Below are 24,293 nucleotides of genomic sequence, written 5' to 3'. Positions count from 1 at the left end.
TGGGAATTTTCACACTATGCACTTTATTTGAAATGCTGGCAATTTCTTTCACATACTGATGTAAACATCGTTTGGCTTCCCTTTGTGGTTTACAAAAACAAACATGCAGATGTCTATAAATATACCAGTCATGTTTTACTAGTGAATCTCCAAATTAGTTGGGGCATTAAGAAAGAATTTAATTTGGTTGTTGAGTGGAAACCAAGGGTATATTTCTTTAAAAAGATGAAACCAGTGAGCTGAATGCCTTACACATGAACATCTGCACAGACGGAAATTCCCAGGATGCCCAGGAGCCCAACCTTTGCGCAGGCTCCACCACCGGTATTATCTGAAAAGGGGGAAATTTTTGAAAGAAAGAGAATGAAGACGTTAGCAAATTAGATTTAATTTAGCAAACCAACGCCCTTTTGTAAATGTCTTGAGGAAGGGTTGTAATGTAATTTCATGTTGCCCACAATTTCAGCTGTACTTGTAAAGAATAATCATATATTCGCTTAAATAAGACTAACAATTCCTGGAAGTACTCTCTGGCTCAGTTAATGCCATGGCATTCTGCATTGATGGCATGCCAGTGTGCCTTTACTTGTAAGTACTAATGACCTTATTAAAAGAAAAATATCTTTAACACCTGGGCAATATAAAGGTAATAAGTGACTATCCTTTTCTTTTTTATCTACCTCCCACTACTCTGAGAAATTTTTCTTGCTGCCTTCACTGTCTGTGATCCAGCCTCTCTTTCACTCTGGCCACTCTTAACACTTGGGCATATTTAGCAATTTTGTGTAAAAATACCAGGGATGACGGCAGTGACATATGTTAACTGGATAAAGCAGAGTTTTTATTCCCTGTCTGTCAATCCACTTTGTCTGCTCTTTTTTGGACCAATCTTATCCTAAATTCTGATTGCTCTTTAACTTTTTTGAGAAACAATTGACAAATATATTTGTATATATTTAAAATGTACAATATATTGGGGCTCCCCTGGTGGCACAGTGGTAAACAAACCACCTTCAATGCAGGAAATTCAGGTTCAATCCCTGGGTCAGAAAAGGAAATGGCTACCTACTCCAGTATTCTTGCCTGGAAAATCCCATGGTCTCAGGAGCCTGGCTGGCTACGGTACATTGGGTTGCAAAGAGTCGGACACGACTTAGTGTCTAAACCACCACCAAAGTGTACAATATGATAATTTGATATAGAGATACATTATAGAAGGTCAAAATAGCACATCCATCACTTCACATAGCCCTTTTGTGTTTGTGTAATAGAAATTCTTAATCTCTACTGTCAGCAACTTTCAAGTATACAATAACATATTATTAACCAGAGTTACCATGCTGTACTTTGTGTTCAGTTGCTCAGTCATGTCTGACCCCTGGCGACCCTATGGGCTGTAGCCTGCCAGGTTCCTCTGTCCATGGGATTTTCCCAGGCAAGAATACTGGAGTGGGTTGCCATTTCCTACTCCAAAGGAATCTTCCCAACCTGTGGATCGAACACACATGTCCTGTGTTTCCTGCATTCCAGGTGGATTCTTTACCTCTGAACCACCAAGGAAGCCCTATACTATACTTTGGAGAATCCAGTAGTTTTCCCTTGGTCCCAAAGGAATCTTTTTTTATTCTATCCTCTATCTTAATGAATTAACTTCTCCACCAGACCATGTGTTCCTTGGGGGCAGAGTTTTACTCATTTCTGTGTCTCTCCCAACATTTAAAGCATTTTGACACAAGAAAGATATTTAATTCCCCCAATAAACCAAATTGAGTCATGTTGCATGTTTATTTGTATCTTACACAGCATTTAACAGAGTGTCTGACATACTGGAGCAGTCAGAAAATATTTGGTGAAGGAATGATTTATTGGTACTTACATGTCTTATCAGCCACTTCCCCCTGATATAAGGGGACATGTTCGCAAAGCTGCCTGATGGGTGATCCAAACAGGAACCAATTCACATTTGTGATCAGAGACTTCAGTGGGTTGTACTTGACCCAGATGTATTTGTCAGAGAACATGCTGTTCAAAGCCTAGATCAGTATGACAGAGTAGAATAAGATGAAATAAATTGATATAATCTAGTATACCTTATTCTAAATTGTGACTTTTTCTCTTTCAAATTATTGAACAGAATGTGGTCAGGGAAATAGCTCAATTGGAATTCCATCACCTCCACTAGCTTTGTTCGTAGTGATGCTCTCTAAGGCCCACTTGACTTCACATTCCAAGATGTCTGGCTCCAGGTGAGTGATCACGCCATCGTGATTATCTTCGTCGTGAAGATCTTTTTTGTACAGTTCTTCTGTGTATTCTTGCCACCTCTTCTTAATATCTTCTGCTTCTGTTAGGTCCATACCATTTCTGTCCTTTATCGAGCCCATCTTTGCATGAAATTTTCCCTTGATGTCTCTAATTTTCTTGAAAAGATCTCTTGTTTTCCCTAGTCTATTGTTTTCCTCTATTTCTTTGCATTGATCGCTGAGGAAGGCTTTCTTATCTCTCCTTGCTATTCTTTGGAACTCTGCATTCAGATGCTTATATCTTTCCTTTCCTCCTTTACTTTTCGCTTCTCTTCTTTTCACAGCTATTTGTAAGGCCTCCTCCGACAGCCATTTTGCTTTTTTGCATTTCTTTTCCATGGGGATGGTCTTGGTCCCTGTCTCCTGTACAATGTCACCAACCTCCGTCCAGAGTTCATCAGGCACTCTATCTATCAGATCTAGACCCTTAAATCTATTTCTCACTTCCACTGTATAATCATAAGGGATTTGATTTAGGTCATATCTGAATGGTTTATTTCAAATCCTGAAAGATGATGCTGTGAAAGTGCTGCACTCAGCACTCAATATGCCAGCAAATTTGGAAAACTCAGCAATGGCCACAGGACTGGAAAAGGTCAGCCTTCATTCCAATCCCAAAGAAAGGCAATGCCAAAGAATGCTCAAACTACTGCACAATTGCACTTATCTCACACGCTAGTAAAGTCATGCTCAAAATTCTCCAAGCTAGGCTTCAGCAGTCTGTGAATCGTGAACTTCCAGATGTTCAAGCAGGTTTTAGAAAAGGCAGAGGCACCAGAGTTCAAATTGCCAACATCCGCTGGATTATGGAGAAAGCAAGAGAGTTCCAGAAAAACATCTATTTCTGCTTCATTGACTATGCCAAGGCCTTTGACTGTGTGGATCACAATAAACTGTGGAAAATTCTGAAAGAGATGGGAATCCCAGACCACCTGACCTGCCTCTTGAGAAACCTGTATGCAGCTCAGGAAGCAACAGTCAGAACTGGACATGGAACAACAGACTGGTTCCAAATAGGAAAAGGAGTACGTCAAGGTTGTATATTGTCACTCTGTTTATTTAACTTCTATGCAGAGTACATCATGAGGAACTCTGGGCTGGAAGAAGCACAAGCTGGAATCAAGATTGCCGGGAGAAATATCAATAACCTCAGATATGCAGATGACACTACCCTTATGGCAGAAAGTGAAGAGGAACTCAAAAGCCTCTTGATGAAAGTGAAAGAGGAGAATGAAAAGGTTGGCTTGAAGCTCAACATTCAGAAAACGAAGATCATGGTATCTGGTCCCATCACTTCTTGGGAAATAGATGGGGAAACAGTGGAAACCATGTCAGACTTTATTTTTTGGGGCTCCAAAATCACTGCAGATGCTGATTGCAGCCATGAAATTAAAAGATGCTTACTCCTTGGAAGGAAAGTTATGACCAGCTTAGATAGCATATTAAAAAGCAGAGACATTACTTTGCCAACCAAGGTCCGTCTAGTCAAGGCTATGGTTTTTCCCGTGGTCATGTATGAATGTGAGAGTTGGATTGTGAAGAAAGCTGATCGCCGAAGAATTGATGCTTTTGAACTGTGGTGCTGGAGAAGACTCTTGAGAGTCCCTTGTACTGCAAGGAGATCCAACCAGTCCATTCTAGAGGAGATCAATCCTGGGTGTTCACTGGAAGGACTTATGCTAAAGCTGAAACTCCAATACTTTGACCACCTCATGCGATGAGTTGACTCACTGGAAAAGACTCTGATGCTGGGAGCGATTGGGGGTAGGAGGAGACGGGGACGACAGAGAGTGAGGTGGCTGGATGGCATCACCGACTCTGCGGACATGAGTTTGAGTGAACTCCGGGAGTTGGTGATGGACAGGGAGGCCTTTCGTGTTGTGGTTCATAGGGTCGCTAAGAGTCGGACACGACTGAGCGACTGAACTGAACTGAACTGAACTGTGGTCAGGGATCTCAAGACATCATCTCTTCGGACTGCTCATTATTTTCAATGCTATTTTGCAGCTAGTGACAATGAAACCTAGAGAGGGTGAATCCTGTGCCCAACGAGAAGACACAAAAGGAGATATAAACCTCAGGTTCCTAGCCTTACACAATGTTTGCTTATTCTCACTATATTGTATTTACTTGTACCATTATGTTATTGGATATTGTAACTTCACGCATTTTTCTCCCAATCATTACTTCCTAAGAAAAGAGCAGTTAGTCCTTTCTACAGAGACACTGGCATTTATGATAGGTTTTTAAAATTTTAATTGTTATTTTTACTTTTTAAGGAAGTAAGTGGTTTGCCTGAGGACACATATCTAGGGCGGAGCAAAGGCAGCCTTTGTATTATAAGTTCTTATAACGGGGGGCTGCATAGTGGAACTCAGGCTAAGAGATATATTCCTGCTCTAAAATCAATGAATATGAAAATGCTTTAAAGTGGAGAATACTGTATCCTTATCCCTTACCCTCTTCATTTCTCCATGGACCCCATATTCTCTGGCTCAAGAGCAGGGAATACTTAAGGCTACCCCAGAATTACCTTCCTCTCAAAGATGTACCGTTTGAGTTGGTCCAGAGCAGGGATGGCTTTGTGGTCCATCTTCAGGATGTAGCAGGCTCTTCTGGAGAGCACCCTGAGCGCAATGTAGCCCTGAAGCAGCAAGAGCACAGTTACTGGCCCTCCCAGTTCCCTGGGTTCTGAACTTAGTGAGCACAGCCCTTCAGGAAAGCTTCAAACATGCACAGTAAGATTTTCAAGCAGCAATCCATTCTATCCATTTTACTGCTTTTACCCATCATTTCACTTTTTCACTTGTCATTTCTGTCTCTAAATTTGTGTAAACTCTTGATGTGTGCCTCACTTTTCATGTTTTGGTTTTGCAGTTTGGGCTTTGAAAGGTTAAGGAGAAATTGTTCTTTGTCTTTATTGATTTTGTTCTGCCGCATCCTCAATTTGGAGTAAATACGGTATTCTTTCTACCTGTGCTTTCAAATATGTTAATTACCAGCCACAAGTTTCCATTTACATTAACAATCAAATTAAATAAAATTTAAAGTGTACTTCCTCCATCACATATTTCAAGTGCTCTGTAACCACAAGTGATTAGTAGCTTCCCTATGGAAAATGCAGATACAGAGCATTTCTACCATTGCAGAAAGTTCCACTGGACAGTACTGCTTTAGAAGATCTCCTCAAACATATCCACACCACCCTCACGCTCCACACGTACATGTTTTATTGACTCTCCTCTTGCCTCTTTACCATTTTCTCTTCATCTTTTCTCCACCTCAAATTCAAGGTGGCTACATAAGGATGGAAGGGAGGAAGTTGGGATTGGAAGAACAATGGAGGGTGAAGAACTTGGAGCCAAAACGAACCTTCTGGAATTTTCATCTGGAGTGGAATTTTCTCTACATAGTTCCAAATAATTATTCAGCATATAAGATTGTATATAAGGCAAATCTTTCTAGTCCCTAATTTTTAGTTCTCACTAATTTCCAGTTCCTAAAATCCAAAAATCAACTGAAGCCAAGCCTGATTTTTGTGCAGAGGCTTATACCAACTTCTCACCATGCTACTTTTAAAGATACTTTTGGGATTTCCCTGACATCTGCTTAAAAAGAATTTCAGCACAACTCCTTAAAAACTAAGACTCAATGCTTTCAAATGTGTCATGGAACTCCCAATAACAGTGGGACAGAGTAAGGGAGGAGGTTTCTACAAGAAAAGCAAGTTCAAATGTCCAGTGCCATAGACTATGGACTACTTATATCCACAGTGCATAACTCTCTCCATAGATAAAAGCAGGTTTGTTACCAGGTAGAACAGATGGAAAGCAAAAGCATAAATGAATAAATCAAGGATGGAATAAGCTATCTGAGCATGTTTCTGAGATTTATTGTTAATTCCAGCAACTGAAACTTGGAAATAGTATGTTTTTAAGGTAACACGCTTTAATTCTTCCAAAAGTATAATTTATTTCATATCCTATGTACCTAGTTAAATATATAGTTGTTCTGGATTTCTGCTATTTTGTGACTGCTTGTTCCATGATTGCTCTCTTTCTACAGAATTTTTTGTATTAGAAGAAGCCCTACTTCACTCACACATTTGATAAGTGTTTTTGAGAGCTTGTGTGCCAGGCCTTGCCCTGGGTTTTAGTCACTCTTCTAGGCACTTTCTGAGCCTGTGAGCCAACATCATCATGCTTCCTAGCTGAAAAAATCAAACAAGTTTGTATATTTCCTGTCTCATCAGTTTTTTAATTAAAAATGGGAAAAGAAGAAGTAAGGAAATTCTGAAAGAATTACAAGGATAGATCCTGGAATTCAAGTGCATAATACATGATTGTCCCTCTACCCTGTAGAAGTCCATTCTTGAAGAATATAAAATATTGCTGCTTACGTGTTTATAGTCAAAAATGGTGGTAGAGGAGCATGATCCTGCATGGATGTTAATGATGGCAGCATTTTTTTCATTGTCAATTGTAATCGTCTCCTGAATTTGGCCACCTTTGTCAGTTGGGCTGATGATGTTATAAATCTAGATTGACAAAGACATAACGGTGTTTTCACAAACCATGTGCATTTGAAAGGCAACCCTCCCGGCGAAGGATGTTCTATTGCTTTGAACAAGAGATTGAACATTGAGATGTTGCCACTGGCATCCCAGACCAAAAGCCCATGCTAAAATAAGAAGGCAAAGGTCTTCCTCTTAGTTCACTGTATTATATATGGGCAAAGCAATGACATCACATGAGAAATGAAAGTGACCACATTTTAAAGCAATGGGTTATATTTTTAAGGTATTGTGATTGGAAGAAATAGTCAGCCTCATTGTTTCTGTTATTGGTTATTTCTGGGATTTCATCCCACGCATAGGGCATGTGGATTCTCTACTGTCCTGCAGATTATCTTGTATCTTCTTTTTCCTCTCCCAATATCTCTAGGATATAATATCTATAGTGAACTAACTCACCTCATTTCCCAAAGATTGTGTCCCAAAAATGGTCAGTGCCACCAGAAATACCACCTGAAAAACAGACCAGTCACATCCATTCATAATAGGGCTGTCATTTGGAGTGGGGTGACACAAGACATGACAAGCACAAATATCTCAGAAAACATAAACTTAAAGACACTGGTGGGAGGTCATGGATGGTCAACAGTCCATTTCCAGAATGTGCCAACACTCATTCATTTGACAGGCATTTGGTGAGTTTTTTACAATTTTCAGATTAGTTCTCCCTTTGTTACCAAATTCCTGACCCTTCCCAATAACACAAACTTCTAGAAAGAATATGCCAGAAAAATACTTTGGGGAAATACAAGATACTTTTTGGTGTTAAAAGTAATAATATTAGTAATAATTTTTTTAAAAAAATACTTGGGAGAGATGAGCAGTAAGAAAGGGCTCATTTTACTAAGAGGAGGACCCTGGAGGTATTCACACTGGCTTTAGTAGTCAGGCATCAAGTTGTGTTTTTTGGTTTAAAAAATTATTTAATTCCTTGAGATAAAGAGAGTAAGACAGATTTAAAATAGATTCATGGGTGTTAGGGGTACCTATGTATTCCTAAGGGAAACTATGAAAATCATATCGTGGAGGCACAAATAACTTCTGAGGCTGACATCAAAGAAAACGTCCACATTCCCATTAATGATGCCATCAGACAAGTGTTAGGCCAGCAGAATGTGAGACTGACCCAGGGGCACTGCTGACATCTTCCTGCAGTTGTCCAAGGGTCTCATTCAATATGCTGATCCTGGTTTTGTGTTCCCTGTTCTGAACATCACAGGGCACTGCACTGTCACTGAGACTGCTGATGGAGAGACTCTTCAGGAAGGCAGATGTACCTGTCAGTGAGGTTTCAGAGAAGGTAATGGCAACCCACTCCAGTACTCTTGCCTGGGAAATCCCATGGATGGAGGAGCCTAGTAGGCTAGAGTCCATGGGGTCGCGAAGAGTCGGACACGACTGAGCTACTTCACTTCACTTTTCACTTTCGTGCACTGGAGAAGGAAATGGCAACCCACTCCAGTATTCTTGCCTGGAGAATATCAGGGACGGGGAAGCCTGGTGGGCTGCCATCTATGGGGTCACACAGAGTCCGACACGACTGACGTGACTTAGCAGCAGCAGCAGCAGCAGCAGTGAGGTTTTCCTACTTCCCTTTGCATCTCATCAGTAATATTTCTGTCCTGGTTACTGTGGGTGGAATGTCTAACATGGACCTAAGTGAAGATGTCCAACCTGTCTACTCGCATATGGGAAACCTGGGCTCCAAGGCCAGCTCTAGTAACTTCTGACACTCCTACATGTTCTGTTTAATGGGTCAAATACAGAGCTTGAGTTAGATGGATGGAGGGCTGAGCACCTTAGTGGAATGATTAAAGAGTCAGGAAATGTCCCTTGCCCCCAAATAGCTACCCACTCAACAATGTGATTCGGAGAAGGCAATGGCACCCCACTCCAGTACTCTTGCCTGAAAAATCCCATGGATGGAGGAGCCTGGTGGGCTACAGTCCATGGGGTCACTAAGAGTCGGACACGACTGAGCGACTTCACTTTCACTTTTCACTTTCATGTATTGGAGAAGGAAATGGGAACCCACTCCAGTGTTCTTGCCTGGAGAATCCCAGGGACTGAAGAGCCTGGTGGGCTGCCATCTATAGGGTCGCACAGAGTTGGACATGACTGAAGTGACTTAGCAGCAGCAACAGCAACAATGTGATTAACACACCACGGTCCCAGGTGTGCATTTGGGGGTTAGATCTCTCTTGGAAAATCAAGAGATCCTGGAAGAAGGAACTCATTAAATTGACTGAGCGACTTCACTTTCACTTTCACACATTGGAGAAGGAAATGGCAACCCACTCCAGTGTTCTTGCCTGGAGAATCCCAGGGACGGGGGAGCCTGGTGGACTGCCGTCTATGGGGTCACACAGAGTCGGACACGACTGAAGTGACTTAGCAGCAGCAACAGCTTATGGGGAGGTACTTATATTACTCTCTCCTTCAACAACTCAGTGAGAATAAGGGGTAGAGCCTGAGGGGAAGGAGCTCCATGCTGCAATAGAACATAGTTCACTGTCTATGGAGCGCTGCCATGTGAAGCTATGGGAGACTGGGATCAGGGCCAGGATCAGCTGGAGCGGTCACGGCAGGGTTGCTCTGCCATGATTGCTTCTGTGTGGGGGGCCTAAGATGGATAGATTTCAAGACTAAACCCCGCATTTTCCAGCCTGGGGAAATCATATTCCTCTGTGCCTCAATCTCCTCACCTGTAGAATGGGGCAATACTACTCAGTTCAGTGGCTTCCCAAGTGGCTCAGCAGTAAAGAATCCGCCTGCAATGCAGGAAATGCAGGAGACACAGGTTTAATACCTGGGTCAGGAAGATCCCCTAGAGTAAGAAACCCACTCCAGTATTCTTGCAGGGAGAATCCCAAGGGCAGAGGAGCCTGGCAGGCAATGGTCCATAGGGTTGCATAAGGTTCAGACACAACAGAAGCAAATGAGCATAGCACACATACACTTGTTGCAGCGAACAGATGAAGTGATTCATGTGAATGTTCAGCATAAGGCCTAGCATGCACTTGGGAAATGGCAGATTTATTTTTTATTATCGATATTATTATTATTACTTTTGACCATACCTCATGGCATGCAGGATCTTAGTTCCCCAACCAAGGATTGAACCTGTACCCCTTGCAGTGGAAGCATGGAGCCTTAACTACTTGACCACCAGGAAAGTTCCTGATATTATTATTTTCAAATCACTATTTCCCTTTTAGATGGTAAATATAGTTATCCTAAAATACCTATATTCCCTCCAAATTTCAGAATAAGAAAGTATTAAAATATTACAAACTAAAATTCCCTGCTGCTGCTGCTGCGTCACTTCAGTCGTGTCCGACTTTGTGCGACCCCATAGACCGAAGCCCACCAGGGTCCCCCGTCCCTGGGATTCTCCAGGCAAGAACACTGGAGTGGGTTGCCATTTCCTTCTCCAATGTGTGCAAGTGAAAAGTGAAAGTGAAGTCGCTCAGTCGTGGCCGACCCTTAGTGACCCCAGGGACTGCAGCCCACCAGGCTCCTCCATCCATGGGATTTTCTAAGCAAGAGTACTGGAGTGGCTTGCCATTGCCTTCTCCGAAAATTCCCTAGATATTTCCAATTTTTTCTTTGTATTTTCTTAGTAAACATCTCAAGAAACAAAGGACAAATAAATATGGACTAATTAATATTTGACATTATTCCTGCCAAGGATAGCATTAATTCAATCAAGAAACTTAGAAGCATGCAGTATTTGTCTAAGACCCCTGAAAACCAACACATATTGAATGTGAACATTCTCTGCAAGCAGTTACCATAAGAGTATAAAGAAGCATAAACAAATACTCACAGGGATTTTCATTTTGCCTGAAAAGAAGAAGCTGCTGGAGCAAGTGAGGCTGCCCAGTGCAACTTCTACCCTTATATCAGATTTCAGGTGTAGAAATCTCTGTCCAGAAGGATCACTTTGAAAAAGGCCATGTTCCTATCAATGCCACACCCCAGCAAACTCCTTTATCAGGATTAAGACCCAACCACTTAACATAATATCAGAGAAATTCATTACTCAGTAGTGAAAATTTGCCACTTGGTCACTCTGTAAATATCGTTGCTTATCTACTCTCTGTTGCCTTTGTGATTTCAATGTCCACCCTTTAAAAACATTGCAAGATCCTTGTTGTACACAAACATCTCATGGTCATCTATATCTAATACTATATTCCTAAATCTCACCTGATGGTAAAGTCCACCCTTAAGACATGAGTTGGGCCCCCACTCAGTGTCTTTTCATCCCTGCCCTGCTTGTTGAATTTTTCCATCCAAGAGTTGGATATGAGACTAAAGCTGAGGGTAGTGTCTGGGGACATGTTGTAAGAAAAAGCCATCTTGTGACTTTTTTTCTCCTCTGCTTCAGAGTTGGTGCCAATTTCCAGAAATCCATGAAGAGCAAATCTCAGAGATCCCTCTGCCCAATTACCAGCATTAACCAATTTTTTATGTTTAAACATTACCCAAAACTCCATCACAACTATGACTTATATAGGTCTTATTATCTCAACATACTTTGAGAAATTCTCAGACTAAAAAAATAGAGAGAATAAAGATTAATGCAAGTAACTTTTATAATTCTACCATCAGAAATGACTAGCTAGTATTAGGGTGGGATCTTGAACTCAAATATGGGGAAATACAAAAGCAAATAGCACCTGTAAATGGCAGAATTGTTCAATATGGAAATTATTACAGTAAGCAAAGAAAAAACATAAACGATATTTTTGTTCTAGAGCTGGAATGACTTCTTAGCCAGTAACTATTTAAAACTTGAGCTTTTAAAAAGCAGACATTTGGGCAATTTGGGAGTTACCTAGTTCATTGGAATTCCCCTACCTTGGCTGTTCAGCTGCATTGGATGTAAAATGGGCTTTTCATTTAATCTTTCTAAGATAGCAACAGCAAGAAGGGTTACAGTACATCTGCAATTTTCTCTCATATCTGGCTCCAAAATCCCCCCTAAAATCACACAATAGATATTAGTATTAGAGGCATTACACTCTACCCTTTAATATGTCCCCTGTGCCCTCAAGAGTTCTGAGTCTGTATGTCTAAAACTGACAATAGTGAGCATTAATAGGGGCTTCCCTGGTGGCTCGGGATAGTTAAGAATCTGTCTGCCATGCAGGAGACACCTGTTCAATCCCTGGGTTGGGAAGATCCCTTGGAGTAGGAAATGGCAACCCACTCCAGTATTCTTGCCTAGGAAATCACATGGGCAGAGGAGCCTGGTGGGCTACAGTCCATGGGGTCACAAAGAGTCAGACATGACTAATACTTTCACTTTAGTATTAATGGAGCACTTAATATGTTCTATCACTTTCTAAGAACTTTGCATATATTAATTCATTTGGTCCTCACAACAATCCTATGGGTTACTTTCTAATCATGTTTCATTTTACAAATAAGGAAACTAAGGTGCAGAGAAATCAATTTTTAAGGACACAAGTGGGGGTTAGAGTGCAATCTGACATCACATTGTGTCACCAGAGTCCACACTGGCAACAAGTGCTATCTGTCCTCTCTGATTGGGTGCTAAGTGTAACTTCTTGGCTTTCTGAGATGGAGGCATTAGCAAGGAGCCTTCTGATTCCAGAAAGTTTCTTGACAAAATGATAGACTTGGAAACAGGCCTAACCCACAACTCAAGGGTAAAACTTTTAAATAGGGTGAAAGAGACACTGTACTTATAAAAGCTATTATAAATAAAATCCAAGACTCAACTGCCTAGCTCCCCACTGAGAGTGTGAAGTTGCTGACATGGAAGGGTCTCCTGCTGGCCTTACCTACACCTTGGACACTTCTTCAGTGGGTCCGAAAACGGGCACAACCACATGGACTCTTAAACTTCCCTGGGTGATTCTAATCGAAAGAGCTGTTTCAAATCCTGTCCAAACCCCTCCTGAGGAAAATAGGATTCAAATAGGTTAAGAAACTTGGCCAAGGTCATATACAGATATAGTTAGTGGCAAAGATAAGACTTTTTCTTGCTATTTTATTGTTCAAACTAAATAGTAAATCCACTCCCTTTGGGGTCGCAGAGAATCGGACACGACTGAGCGACTGAACTGAACTGAACTGATTTTGTTAGTTTTTCTTACGTAAGTTTGAGGTTTTTTTTGAATGACACCTATATTCCCTATTTTTGCAATTTTTCTTTCTCTCTCTCTCACACACACATGAACATAATTCTGTAACTCTCTTTTTTAATTTGCCAGGCATTTACGTTTGTATATACTATATGAGACTCTATACATCTAAAACAAAAGTTGCTACATTCTTTCCCTCAAAGCAGCCTTTTTTCTGGACATTGTTATTTCTGCTGACAATTTCCCCCAGGTGTTCAGGCTCACCTTGAGATTATCCTCCCTTTTTCTGCCATTTTGTAATGTCTCGCCAATTCGTGTCTTTCTTTTCAGTCTATGAACTCAAACTCCATTTTCTCATTCTCACCACCACACACTGCCCCTGGCGCAATGACTTTACGTAACCAGAATTGCTCCACTAGCTGCTGTAACAAGAAACACCTAAATCTCAGTGATTTGACAACATAAACTTTTATTTCTCATTCACATAAAGGCCAATACAGATGACTTCATGGACGATGGCGCTCCTCCAATGGATGCCTTATGGCTTCCAGCTTCTTTCTTTTGTAGCTTCCCCATCTTGAAATGTATGTAGTTTCATGGTTATCCTGGTATCAATAAATCAGCAGTTGAGAGTTTAGATCAACAGCATGAAGAAAACACATCTTCTTTTAGCTTCTTCAGAATGAAAATGACCACATCCATTCATTATCCATTAGTAAGGACCAGCCACAGTTCATATCTAGATGTAAGGGAAACGAAGCTTAGCTCTGTGCCAAAAAGAGGAAGCCAGTCTTCGGGCATAAGAAAAAGGCCAAAATTGTCTTCTTGTTTCCAGACTTCCCATTGTTCCATCCTAAAAACCAATTAATTCAAGACTTAAAGGCACCATATTGCTTAAGTCGCTCTTGTGTTCAAAGACTTTCTAAAATTCTCCAGCAACTGTAGGCTAAAATTGAAGACTGTTAGCTTGGCATTTAACTCACTATAATAGTCTCATTGCAAACTAAGTTTCTCAAGTGGTATGAGTGAGAAATATTTGAAATGAAGAAGAGTAGATGTGGTTATAGAGACAGAGAGATGTTCATGTAGTCAATTGCCTCAAAAGACACTCGACTTTACTTTTCTGTCCTTTCCTTCCATATCTTAGACTCCCCACCTTTCACCGTGCTATTTTCTTTTCATATTACCTTTATCTATTTTGCCTCTCTTTCTTCTTTCCTCCCTTCTTTTATGTCTCTTCTTCCTTCTGTTCTTAATGACAGTCTCCCTTATGAAAGTCACCAGATAAATATTCTGAAATGGATAGAAGAATAAATCAGACCCGATGAGTGTCCGTTCTCAGAGTTTGCTATCATAAACATAAATAACTATTAAAATATAGTAGGTGTTATGCACACTGTTATATTTAAAATAGATAACCAACAGTGACCTACTGTATAGCCTAGGGAATTATACTTAGTATTTTGTAGTAACCTACATGCAAAAAGACTCTGAAAAAGAATATATATATATATATACATGAAACACTCTGTTGTACATTTGAAACTAACACAGTATTGTAAGTCAACTATACTTCAATTAAAAAATAATAATCAAGAAATATATAGTAGATGTTAAGTATCAGAAAAGAAACACAAGTAATTTGCAGCGACATGTATGGACCTAGAGATTGCCCTATTGAGTGATGTAAGTCAAACAGAGAAAGGCCAGGATCATATGATATTGCTTAAATATGGAATCTTAAAAAAGAGTACAAATGAACCTATTTACAAAACAGAAATTGAGTCTCAGATGTACATTTAGTCTCAACTTATGAAATATTTTACAAATCCACAGGTTATAAAATGAACACATGGAACATGTCTTTAATGGCCAAAGACATGATTAGAGGGAACAAAACAATAGGAGGTGCTTTGAGTTACAGCTTCTGACACATCTTACCTGAATTTGAATTGTCTAAGTGTTCCAGCTACTCACTGTGTGTTCTTTGCCAAGTTATTTAATCTTTCTGTGCCTCAATATCTTCATCTGTAAAGAAAGGGTAATAAAAACATCTCCTCACAGGGGTACCATGAAGATTAAATGAGGGCACACATAGAAAGCACATAGTAGAGTAGCAGACACAGTAGGTTCTTAGTAAATGTTATCTAATATTATGGTCACTATTTATTATTCATAATACACATTCTTGGAGAAGGAAATGGCAACCCACTCCAGTGTTCTTGCCTGGAGAATCCCAGGGACGGGGGAGCCTGGTGGGCTGACGTCTATGGGGTCGCACAGAGTCGGACACGACTGAAGTGACTTAGCAGTAGCAGTAGCAGCAATACACATTCAGTCTTGTTGCTGCTACTGCTACTGCTGCTAAGTCACTTCAGTCGTGTCCGACTCTGTGCGACCCCATAGACGGAAGCCCACCAGGCTCCCCCGTCCCTGGGATTCTCCAGGCAAGAACACTGGTGTGGGTTGCCATTTCCTTCTCCAATGTGTGAAAGTGAAAAGTGAAAGTGAAGTCGCTCAGTCGTGGCCGACCCTTAGCGACCCCAGGGACTGCAGCCCACCAGGCTCCTCCATCCATGGGATTTTCTAGGCAAGAGTACTGGAGTAGCTTGCCATTGCCTTCTCCAGTCTTGTTAGTTATTAAGAAATTGCAAATCAATAATTTAATAAGAAACCATTTACTTATTTTAGTGAGTATAAGGTGAAAAAAGTTCCATCTTCTGGGTGAAGCCTCTGTAACTACTGCAGCTTAAAGAATTCACGCTCCTCTGAATGTTTTTGTCTATATTGCTCATTTGAAGAAGCTACAAGGCACAAAAGAAAAGTACAGGCTCCTGGATTTCATGAAACCATCATTCCATTTTTTAGGTGCCATGTGACCTTTGACAAGTTGCAGAGCCTCTGGTAAAAAAAAATGGCCCTCATAGCGGAAGTGGGCTCTCACAGATTATGAATCTGTTGGACTTATGAGCCTCTAGAACTATGAGAAATAAATATGTATTGTTTATAAACCACCAAGTCTGAATGCCTAAGACAATCAGAGAAGGAATAAAGAAGGTAAAATTAAATATTTTTCCTTATTCTTAATTGATCTGATAGATAGCTATTCAAATGTAATGCAAACTATGGATTTTGGGGTGGTAATGATGTGTCAGTATAGGTTCATCAATTGTAACAAATGTGCCTTTCATTTCGGTGATGCTGAGGGAAGCTATGCATGTGTGAGGGCAAGGAGGATACAGAAATTCCACTCAATTTTAATGCCAACTTAAAACTTATCTTTTAAAAAAACTGTTTAAAAAAATAAAGAAGGTAAAAAAAGAAAAGAAAAAAACAAATGTAACAAATACAAAATAGTTTCAAATATATTAGATATTAATCCAACTATTTCAATAACTGCTTTAAATATGAGTGATCTAAATATATCAAGTAAAAAAGAGATTGTCAAAGTGGATCAGAAAAACAAGACCCAACTATATGTTATGTTCAAAAAACTCACTTTAACTATAAAGACACAGATTATATATTAAAATGCAGTTTAAAGTAAAGGAGTAAAGAAATACATACCATATAACACTAATTTTTAAAAGCTAAAGCATCTATATTAATTTTATATAAAGCAGGCTTCAAAAAAATTATCCAAGATAAAGTGGGCAATAACAGCATGATAAAGGAGTCAATTCTTTGATTTATTTTAGGGTGAGCCATGAAATTCTACACAATAAATAGTATCTACATTTCTAAAATATACATATCCATTTAGATACCCCCTTGAATATATGCCTATATGAAGAGAGCAAATCAAATTTAAAGGTGTGTTAATTATTTTAAAAAATGAGTGATTGCCTTTTTAGAGAAACACCCATGGAAACTAACACCAACTAAAATATTATTTTTCTGGGCGGAGCGCAAGGAACTTATAGGTGTGGCAAAAAGAAAAGAGCCTTCACACATGCAGGGAAGTATGAGGTTGACATACCTGAGCTCAGAGCCCATGGAGAATGGGAATTTTCACATGGCTATCACTGAGGATTAAATCCCTAGAATATCTCGAGCTTCAGTTCAGTTCAGTTCAGTCACTCAGTCATGTCCGACTCTTTGCGATCCCATGAATCACAGCACGCCAGGCCTCCCTGTACATCACCAACTCCCACAGTTCACTCAAACTCATGTCCATCGAGTCGGTGATGCCATCCAGCCATCTCATCCTCTGTCGCCCCCTTCTCCTCCTGCCCCCAATCCCTCTAAGCATCACGGTCTTTTCAAATCAGTCAACTCTTCTCATGAAGTGGCCAAAGTATTGGAGTTTCAGCTTTAGCATCAGTCCTTCCAATGAACATCCATCACTGATCTCCTTTAGGATGGACTGGTTGGATCTCCTTGCAGTCTAAGGGACTCTCAAGAGTCTTCTCCAACACCACACACAGTTCAAAAGCATGAATTCTTTGGTGCTCAGTTTTCTTCACAGTCCAACTCTCACATCCATACATGACCACTGGAAAAACCATAGCCTTGACTAGATGGACCTTTGTTGGCAAAGTAATGTCTCTGCTTTTTAATATGCTATCTATGTTGGTCATAACTTTCCTTCCAAGGAGTAAGCATCTTTTAATTTCCTGGCTGCAATCAGCATCTGCAGTGATTTTGGAGCCCAGAAAAATAAAGTCTGACACGGTTTCCACTGTTTCCCCATCTATTTCCCATGAAGTGATGGGGCCAGATGCCATGATCTCAGTTTTCTGAGCTTAGTGTGGAGCAAATTGTCAGTTCTTGATAAGTGGAATAATTCTGACTCAACTTTTCTCTACTGAAATGCAATTAAATGGGAGATTTCATAACTATAAAGAGGAATCTGAGAGTATTAAGAACTTTGTAAGGTGATTCTCACAGCCACTGAACTCCCCCAGTTTACACCACCTGACTCTGCTGCTCCCCTAGGCTGACACTTGGTTCCTAGGTGTCTAGATCCAGACTGCCCCACAGGGCTTGACCAAAGGTCCGTCTTTTGCATGAAGCCTCCGTAACTATTCCAGCTTAAAGAGCGCACACTCCTCTGAATGTTTTGTCTCTACTGCTCATTTGGAGAAACTGCAAGGCATAAAAGAAAAGAATATAGGCTTCTGAGTTACAGGAAAGGATTATTCCATTTTTAACTGCCATGTGACTTTGGATAGCTCAAAGCCTCCCAGAACCTTCCTCTTACCTTACTTGGAATGTATCCATGTTATATGTATGTCTTGTCTCCTTACAGAGCCAGATACATAATCTGTGAAGTGTGGGGCTTTCTCTCAACCTATGATTGTGTCTTTGATTTGATAGTTAATGTCACAGTCTCTCAGGCATGGGGAGAGTTGGAAGTAACTGCAAATCCTCAGAGGCACCTGGAGCCCCTCACTATGACTCAGCATGCAGGTGTACGTGTCTGACCTTGACCATGGCTGCATCTGCACCCAGACTCCACAGTAGAGGCAGAGGAGTGGGCGGTGGAGACACCATCCAGGAAGCTGGGGAGAAGCAGGAATTGGGACGATCCACGAGCCACAAATCCAAGCCCCCAGGGCATGCTGCATTGTCCCATTGGACTCTACTTACAAAACACAAATTCAGAAATATAATTAACAAGAATTTCAAGTTGGCAACTTCAAAATGTTAAGTTTGGGGCCCTCTTCTGAGCATGAGTCCTGCATGGGTACTATAGTGATCACATGTCCAAAAAACCAATCCTGCCCTTGGACAGATTTCAGGATCTTGGAGTGTGAGCACTTGTTTTATATCTTTGAATCTTCTATAACACTTGTGTTTAACTGGCTCATTGTATTAGCTGGTTAATTAACATGATTAATTAACATGGTTAATTGATTACTTTTCAATATGAGAAAATGAGCAAAGAATTGTAGGTCTGAGCAGTAAATGAAAAACCTTCCCAGGCTGGATGAGGGGCATTGAGTCTTTATTTAAATGCAGTTGGACCCCTGAAGAAAAGATATATTCCAGAATAAATCCCAATGGATACACTCTATTAAGCATTTCCAGGAATTGGAGACTGGGGGTGTGGGTAGAACGAGTACATAATTGAATAAACATGGAGCTCAGTATTCCCTGAAGCACTTCGGAGTATCCAGCTTCTTCCTCTGAGGATGTGTGCTTCCAGACATGAACAGATTACACACATGTGTGTATTTTCTATCTGGGATGCAGAAAAGGAAACCAGTTTAGATCAGTCACCCTGCAGAAGATTCAATGATCCACAAAATCATGTTTAACTGTTCAGTCCTAGGGCAAGTCCTTCACTTTGGCCTCTTCTGCCAGGGAAGTCATGGGGACAGTTCAGTGTAGGGGCCATGGAGTCCTCACAAAATCTGGGCTCCAGGTGTGGCCCTCATAGCTGTGCTACTTTTGGTTCTCATCACTTAGAATCTGATTTTCATCTTCCAGTGTTCACTTTGATCCTTCCCAGGCCTGACTGCTATGGCTGAAGGAACATACCACCAGCATGAGCTTTCACACCACTTTCTCTAAATTGCTTCAATATGAGCAATTAACAAGGAATGTGCTATTACTTCCGAATTACCTATAAATAACTATAAAGCAGCATGTTATTATCACTTTGTTTCTATTCCTCAAGTAGGCGTATTTTCTACAACTCCTTTTCAGAATAAAAGTACTTTGATTTGATCACTCTTCATAGTGATGAAAAATGAAGTTATTAATCAATATTCCCTTTATCTCTACTTTCATATATTTTATAGAAATGATGTCATTACTCAGAAGACCTTCTTTTAGCAAGATATTTCCAAATCCTGTTCACAACACTCTAACGCTCAAGGTTAGTGACTGATTGGAGTCATAATGTATCACTGGTTGTCTCTGAGGGGTTCCAGAGGTTTGGCAGATGTGATTGGGCAGACATACAGGCAGCAACAGAAAGGCAGCATTATATAGATTTTGGCAGGCAATGGTCCTAGAGGAAATAACAAAAAGAGAAGGCTCTGTGACGCCATAAGAAAGAGCTTCCTCCACATTGCTGTAATTTGAAAAGAATTTCTCTCCTATACAAAAAAACAACTATGTAATAAGTATGGATTTTCTGAAATTGGAAGCTTTCTAGCAATAATTATTAACATGCTATTCTACATGTTCCTATTGCTATTTTTTCAGATGTGTCATTCCTGGCCAGAAATACATATGGAAGATTCAATAGGAGTAAATCATGGTTAAAAGCCGTGGGAGCTGTAATCACAGGGACTGTTGTTAGAGTCTTAGATGCGAACTGATAAACCAAGATTGTGGGAGGGGGGCAGATGTTCCCTCCAGTCCCCACCTCCAGGTGACGAAGGGTGCTCAGATCCCACAATCAACCATCTGATGTGTGACCATCACAGACCGGTGTTCAGCAAGAAAACAGAGGCAGAGAGGCTGAGACAGAATCTCGGCATGAAGGGGATTCCCCTCTCCAGCAAACAAAGTATAGTGTGAAGTCACAGGGTTAAAGGCCAGCTGAGTCCTAAATATCAGAAAATGGGGGAGAAGGAAAGGGAAGATGAGATTCCTTCGGGCTTCCAAGGTGTTGAGGGCAGCCCCTCTACGTACCTACACCAGAGCAGGAATCTTGAATGAGGATATTTAATGATGAAAAATTGCCCTGTAAGTAAACATCCCTTTCACTCAGAGAAAGAGAAGGGAAATAGAAGTCTGATTTATGCAGAACAGCTCTGAAAGCTCCTCCAGATCTGTGGTCTGACCATATCGCACTCATATCGCACCCCTGTTTGATCGACACAAAGAGAGCTTCCACCCAGCTGGACATACTGGGTGTGGGGTGACGTGAGGTCCTGGATGTGTGTGCTGTGAGATAAAATAGGGCCTTGTTCTTGGCATGGCCCAGCATTGAGCTCTGTGGGCCGAGGAGGCTTTATTTACGCAACGGCTGGTTTGCCCCACACTGACCTTGGGCACTGGGGTCACACCATCTCCTGAGACTCCCTTGTCGTGTTACCATAGCCAGTGCAAGGCAGCACCTATCTAGTTGGCTCCAAAAATCAGAAATGAATAAATATTGTGCATATTTTATCTTCTAGCTGGAACATCTCCTTTCAGTGTGTGTTAATCCCTCAATCGTGTCTGACTCTTTGCAACCCCGTGGACTGTAGCCCATCAGGCTCCTCTGTCCATGGAATTCTCCAGGCAAGAATACTGGAGTGGTTGCTCTCTCCTTCTCCAGGGGATTTTCCGGACCCAGGATTAAACTTGGATCTCTTGCACTGTAGACAGATTCTTTACTGTTTAAGCCACCAGGGAAGCCTCTCCTTTTTCTAATTCTAAATTTTAAAAATGGGCCTGAAAGTGAAAGTCTCTCGGTCATGTCCGACTCTTTGCGACCCCATGGATATAGTCCATGGAATTCTCCAGGCCAGAATACTGGAGTGGGTAGCTTATCCCTTCTCCAGGGGATCTTCCCAACCCAGGTTTCCCACATTGCAGGCAGATTCTTTACCAGCTGAGCCACAAGGGAAGCCCAAAATGGGCCTATGGAGCATCATATATGTGCCATATATAGTCTAGGTTCTATGGAGGTGACAAAAACACCTGTTTTTCTCTCAAGGGAAGACAAGAAGCATATAAAACATAGCTCTCATAATGGAAGGGAGCAAGAGACTTGCTCACGCACGTGGCTTGTAGGATCTCAGTTTCCCTATCAGGGATTGGACCTGGGCCCTCAGCAGTGAGTGTGCAGAGTCCTAACCACTGGACTGCCAGGGAATTCCCACTTCCTTAAGACTTTTGGATGAGACTAGTGTTGAGGTCAGAGTTGACCCCTCCCCACACACATATAGGGTGTGGGGTGAGGTGAGTATATTTCATACATACTACACTGATAGCTCAGTTGGTAAAGAATCCGCCTGCAATGCAAGAGACCCCAGTTCAATTCCTGGGTCAGGAAGATCTCCTGGAGAAGGGAACAGCTACCCACTCCAGTATTCTGGCCTGGAGAATTCCATGGACTGCATAGTCCATGGGGTCGCAAAGAGTTGGACACAACTGAGGGCCTTTCACTTTCACACAAAGTATGGGCTTTCCCAGTAGCTCAGCTGGTAAAGAATCCACCTGCAATGCAGGAGACCCCAGTTTGATTCCTGGGTTAGGAAGATCCCCTGGAGAAGGGATAGGCTACCCACTCCAGTATTCATGGGCTTCCCTGGTGGCTCAGACAGTAAAGAATCCACCTGCAATGTGGGAGACCTGGGTTCGATCCCTGGGTTGGGAAGATCCCCTGGAGGTGGGCTTGGCAATCCACTCCAGTATTCTTGCCTGGTGAATTCCATGGACAGAGGAGCCTGGTCGGCTACAGTCTGTGGAGTCACAAAAAGTTGGACATGACTGAGTGACTAAGCACAACACAGCACAGCACACACAAAGTACAGAGGAAGAGGTTCTTCTGATTTTTGAGGCCACTGAAATACAATATTATATAAAGGATGAATTATTGTCAAATCCAAGATGCACCCTCGGAGGCAGCACAATTGTCTCCCTAAGGAAGTTGCCTCCCAGGAATGTTAATAGGTATTAGGAAAAAGAAATCAATAAAAGAAAAAAGGAAAACCAGGTTCTATGGTCAGTTAAGTTTAGGAGAATCTGGATGAAACAACACGACATAGATTTCTCCTCTACAAATTCTTCAGCACGTTTGATCGGTGAATGTGAGTTGTCAGTCCCTAAGAGGGAGATTATTGAACCCTGAACTCTAGCTAGCTAGTTAACTATTTACTCACTGTGGAGCATCTTCCAGACCAGCGTTCCATAGGCCCAGAGGAAAAGATGCCAACCGCCAATCCTTCGTAAGATATAACACGCAAAACGTATCCTAGGTACTGCAGCCATGTACCAAAGTGACTACACATGGCTGAGTGTACAGACACCATGCTGCCCCTCTGACTTTGAAGTCACATGACAGTACATGAAGAAAATGAAGACCTCTTCACAGATCTCTGCCTCTATCCCAGGCTTCCTGATCTTCTGCAGTTGAAGAGAAAGTTTGGAAAAGATTAGTGAACATATTAAAAACATAAACAAAATCGTACCACAGCTACACTAAATCACTCAAACCAACATTCTGAAAGAGATGTGGAGAGTGATCAAGTTTATAACCACATAACCCAGTCCTGTGATTGCGGTCCATACATAGAAGGATAGCTATGGGCTCAGGAAGTTTCCCAAGGGGAAATTTATAGATCAGTGATTTATGAGGTATAGTTTTTCTCTTCAGTAATTTAATTTACTAACTTCCATTTGTAAGAGAGAGCAGGAAAAAAAAATTAAGACTTTAGTTCACCTTCAAGATTGTTTTGAGCATTTACTTGTTTGCCCAAGTGACAATATCTACTCTCTACTTCTGATGAAAACATAAAAAAAAAAAGATTATGTTAACATCATTTCTGAAAATTTAATTATTTAAAAACAAGTCAAAGGACAAGGATTCCTTTTAGAGCTCCAGGAAAAAAGAAAAAGATTTAGCCCCAGGTTATGGAGAAGCCGTGATAGAGGCAGTGATATTTGAGCTGGGCCTGGAAAATGAATAATAATTACCAGTTAGCGATAAAGGCAAGGGTTGGCACTCCAGAGTGAAGGAACAGCATGTCTGAAGGCAGAGAGGCATGAACCATCCTGAATGTTTCCACTAGAGTGAGAACCCTGGTGTAGCTCAAATACAGATTTTTAGCATAGAGTGACAGATACAGCTGGAGAGGCTTTGGAAATCTTATTAAAAATGGCACTCTGTGCCATTCCAAAGAGCTTGAAGTTTATCTTGTAGGTTGCCAATGAAAATTTCAAAGCGTAGTAGAGTCCGTTTACTTAAATACTTTAGAAAAATAGCCTTAGGGAAAATGGAGAAAATGCCCTGGAATATGAGACTGATAACCAGCGCTATCAATTCCATCACTGTTGTAAAAGTCCAGGTGAACGAAGCTGTGGGCAAAGCCAGGGTTCAGAGTCAATTCTAAGACGAAATGACAGGGGTTAGTAGCTGACTGTATGTGGTGGTAAGAAGAGTCACAGACAGTCCTTAGTTTTCTAACCAGATGTATGGTCCCCTCACTGAGAGAGTTCAGGACTGCAGAGAAAGATACAGGTTTGGTGGGAGTAGCTAATAGAAAGTTTGCATGCCTTCAGGCTCAGTTGTGACCAACTCTTTGTAACCCCATGGATTGTAGCCCACCAGGCTCCTCCATCCATGGGATTTCCCAGGCAAGAATACTGGAGTGGGTTACTATTTCTGCCTCCAGAGGGTCTTTCTGACCC

The 24,293-nt window shown here is 41.2% G+C and overlaps 1 protein-coding gene across 1 annotated transcript; it reads right to left on the bottom strand.

Annotated features, from left to right (window-relative positions):
- Positions 1–248: 248 nt before the first annotated feature.
- Positions 249–22,915, bottom strand: GKN2 (gastrokine 2). The gene is made up of 6 exons (XM_088841781.1): positions 22,766–22,915; positions 7,276–7,329; positions 6,703–6,840; positions 4,837–4,947; positions 1,877–2,033; positions 249–331 (listed from the first exon to the last, which is right to left on the bottom strand). The coding sequence occupies exons 1-6, from the start codon at positions 22,913–22,915 to the stop codon at positions 249–251; spliced, it is 693 nt and encodes a 230-aa protein (XP_088697907.1).
- Positions 22,916–24,293: the final 1,378 nt, after the last annotated feature.

This window comes from Moschus berezovskii, chromosome 11 (assembly GCF_049115385.1).
Source record: "Moschus berezovskii isolate FMDL1 chromosome 11, NW_MosBer_1.0, whole genome shotgun sequence".
Lineage (NCBI taxonomy): Eukaryota > Metazoa > Chordata > Mammalia > Artiodactyla > Moschidae > Moschus > Moschus berezovskii.
Note: the sequence above shows the minus strand (reverse complement) of the source record. Positions and strands in the feature narration are given on the sequence as shown.

Excerpts from the sequence above, each read along its gene's own strand:
- GKN2 (XM_088841781.1), bottom strand. The coding sequence starts at position 22,915 with ATGGTGTCTGTACACTCAGCCATGTGTAGTCACTTTGGTACATGGCTG. Across the intron at positions 6,841-7,275 it reads CACAATCTTTGGGAAATGAG|ATTTATAACATCATCAGCCC; the intron begins GTGAGTTAGTTC and ends TTGTCAATCTAG. Across the intron at positions 4,948-6,702 it reads CCATTTTTGACTATAAACAC|GGCTACATTGCGCTCAGGGT; the intron begins GTAAGCAGCAAT and ends TTGCTGCTTCAG.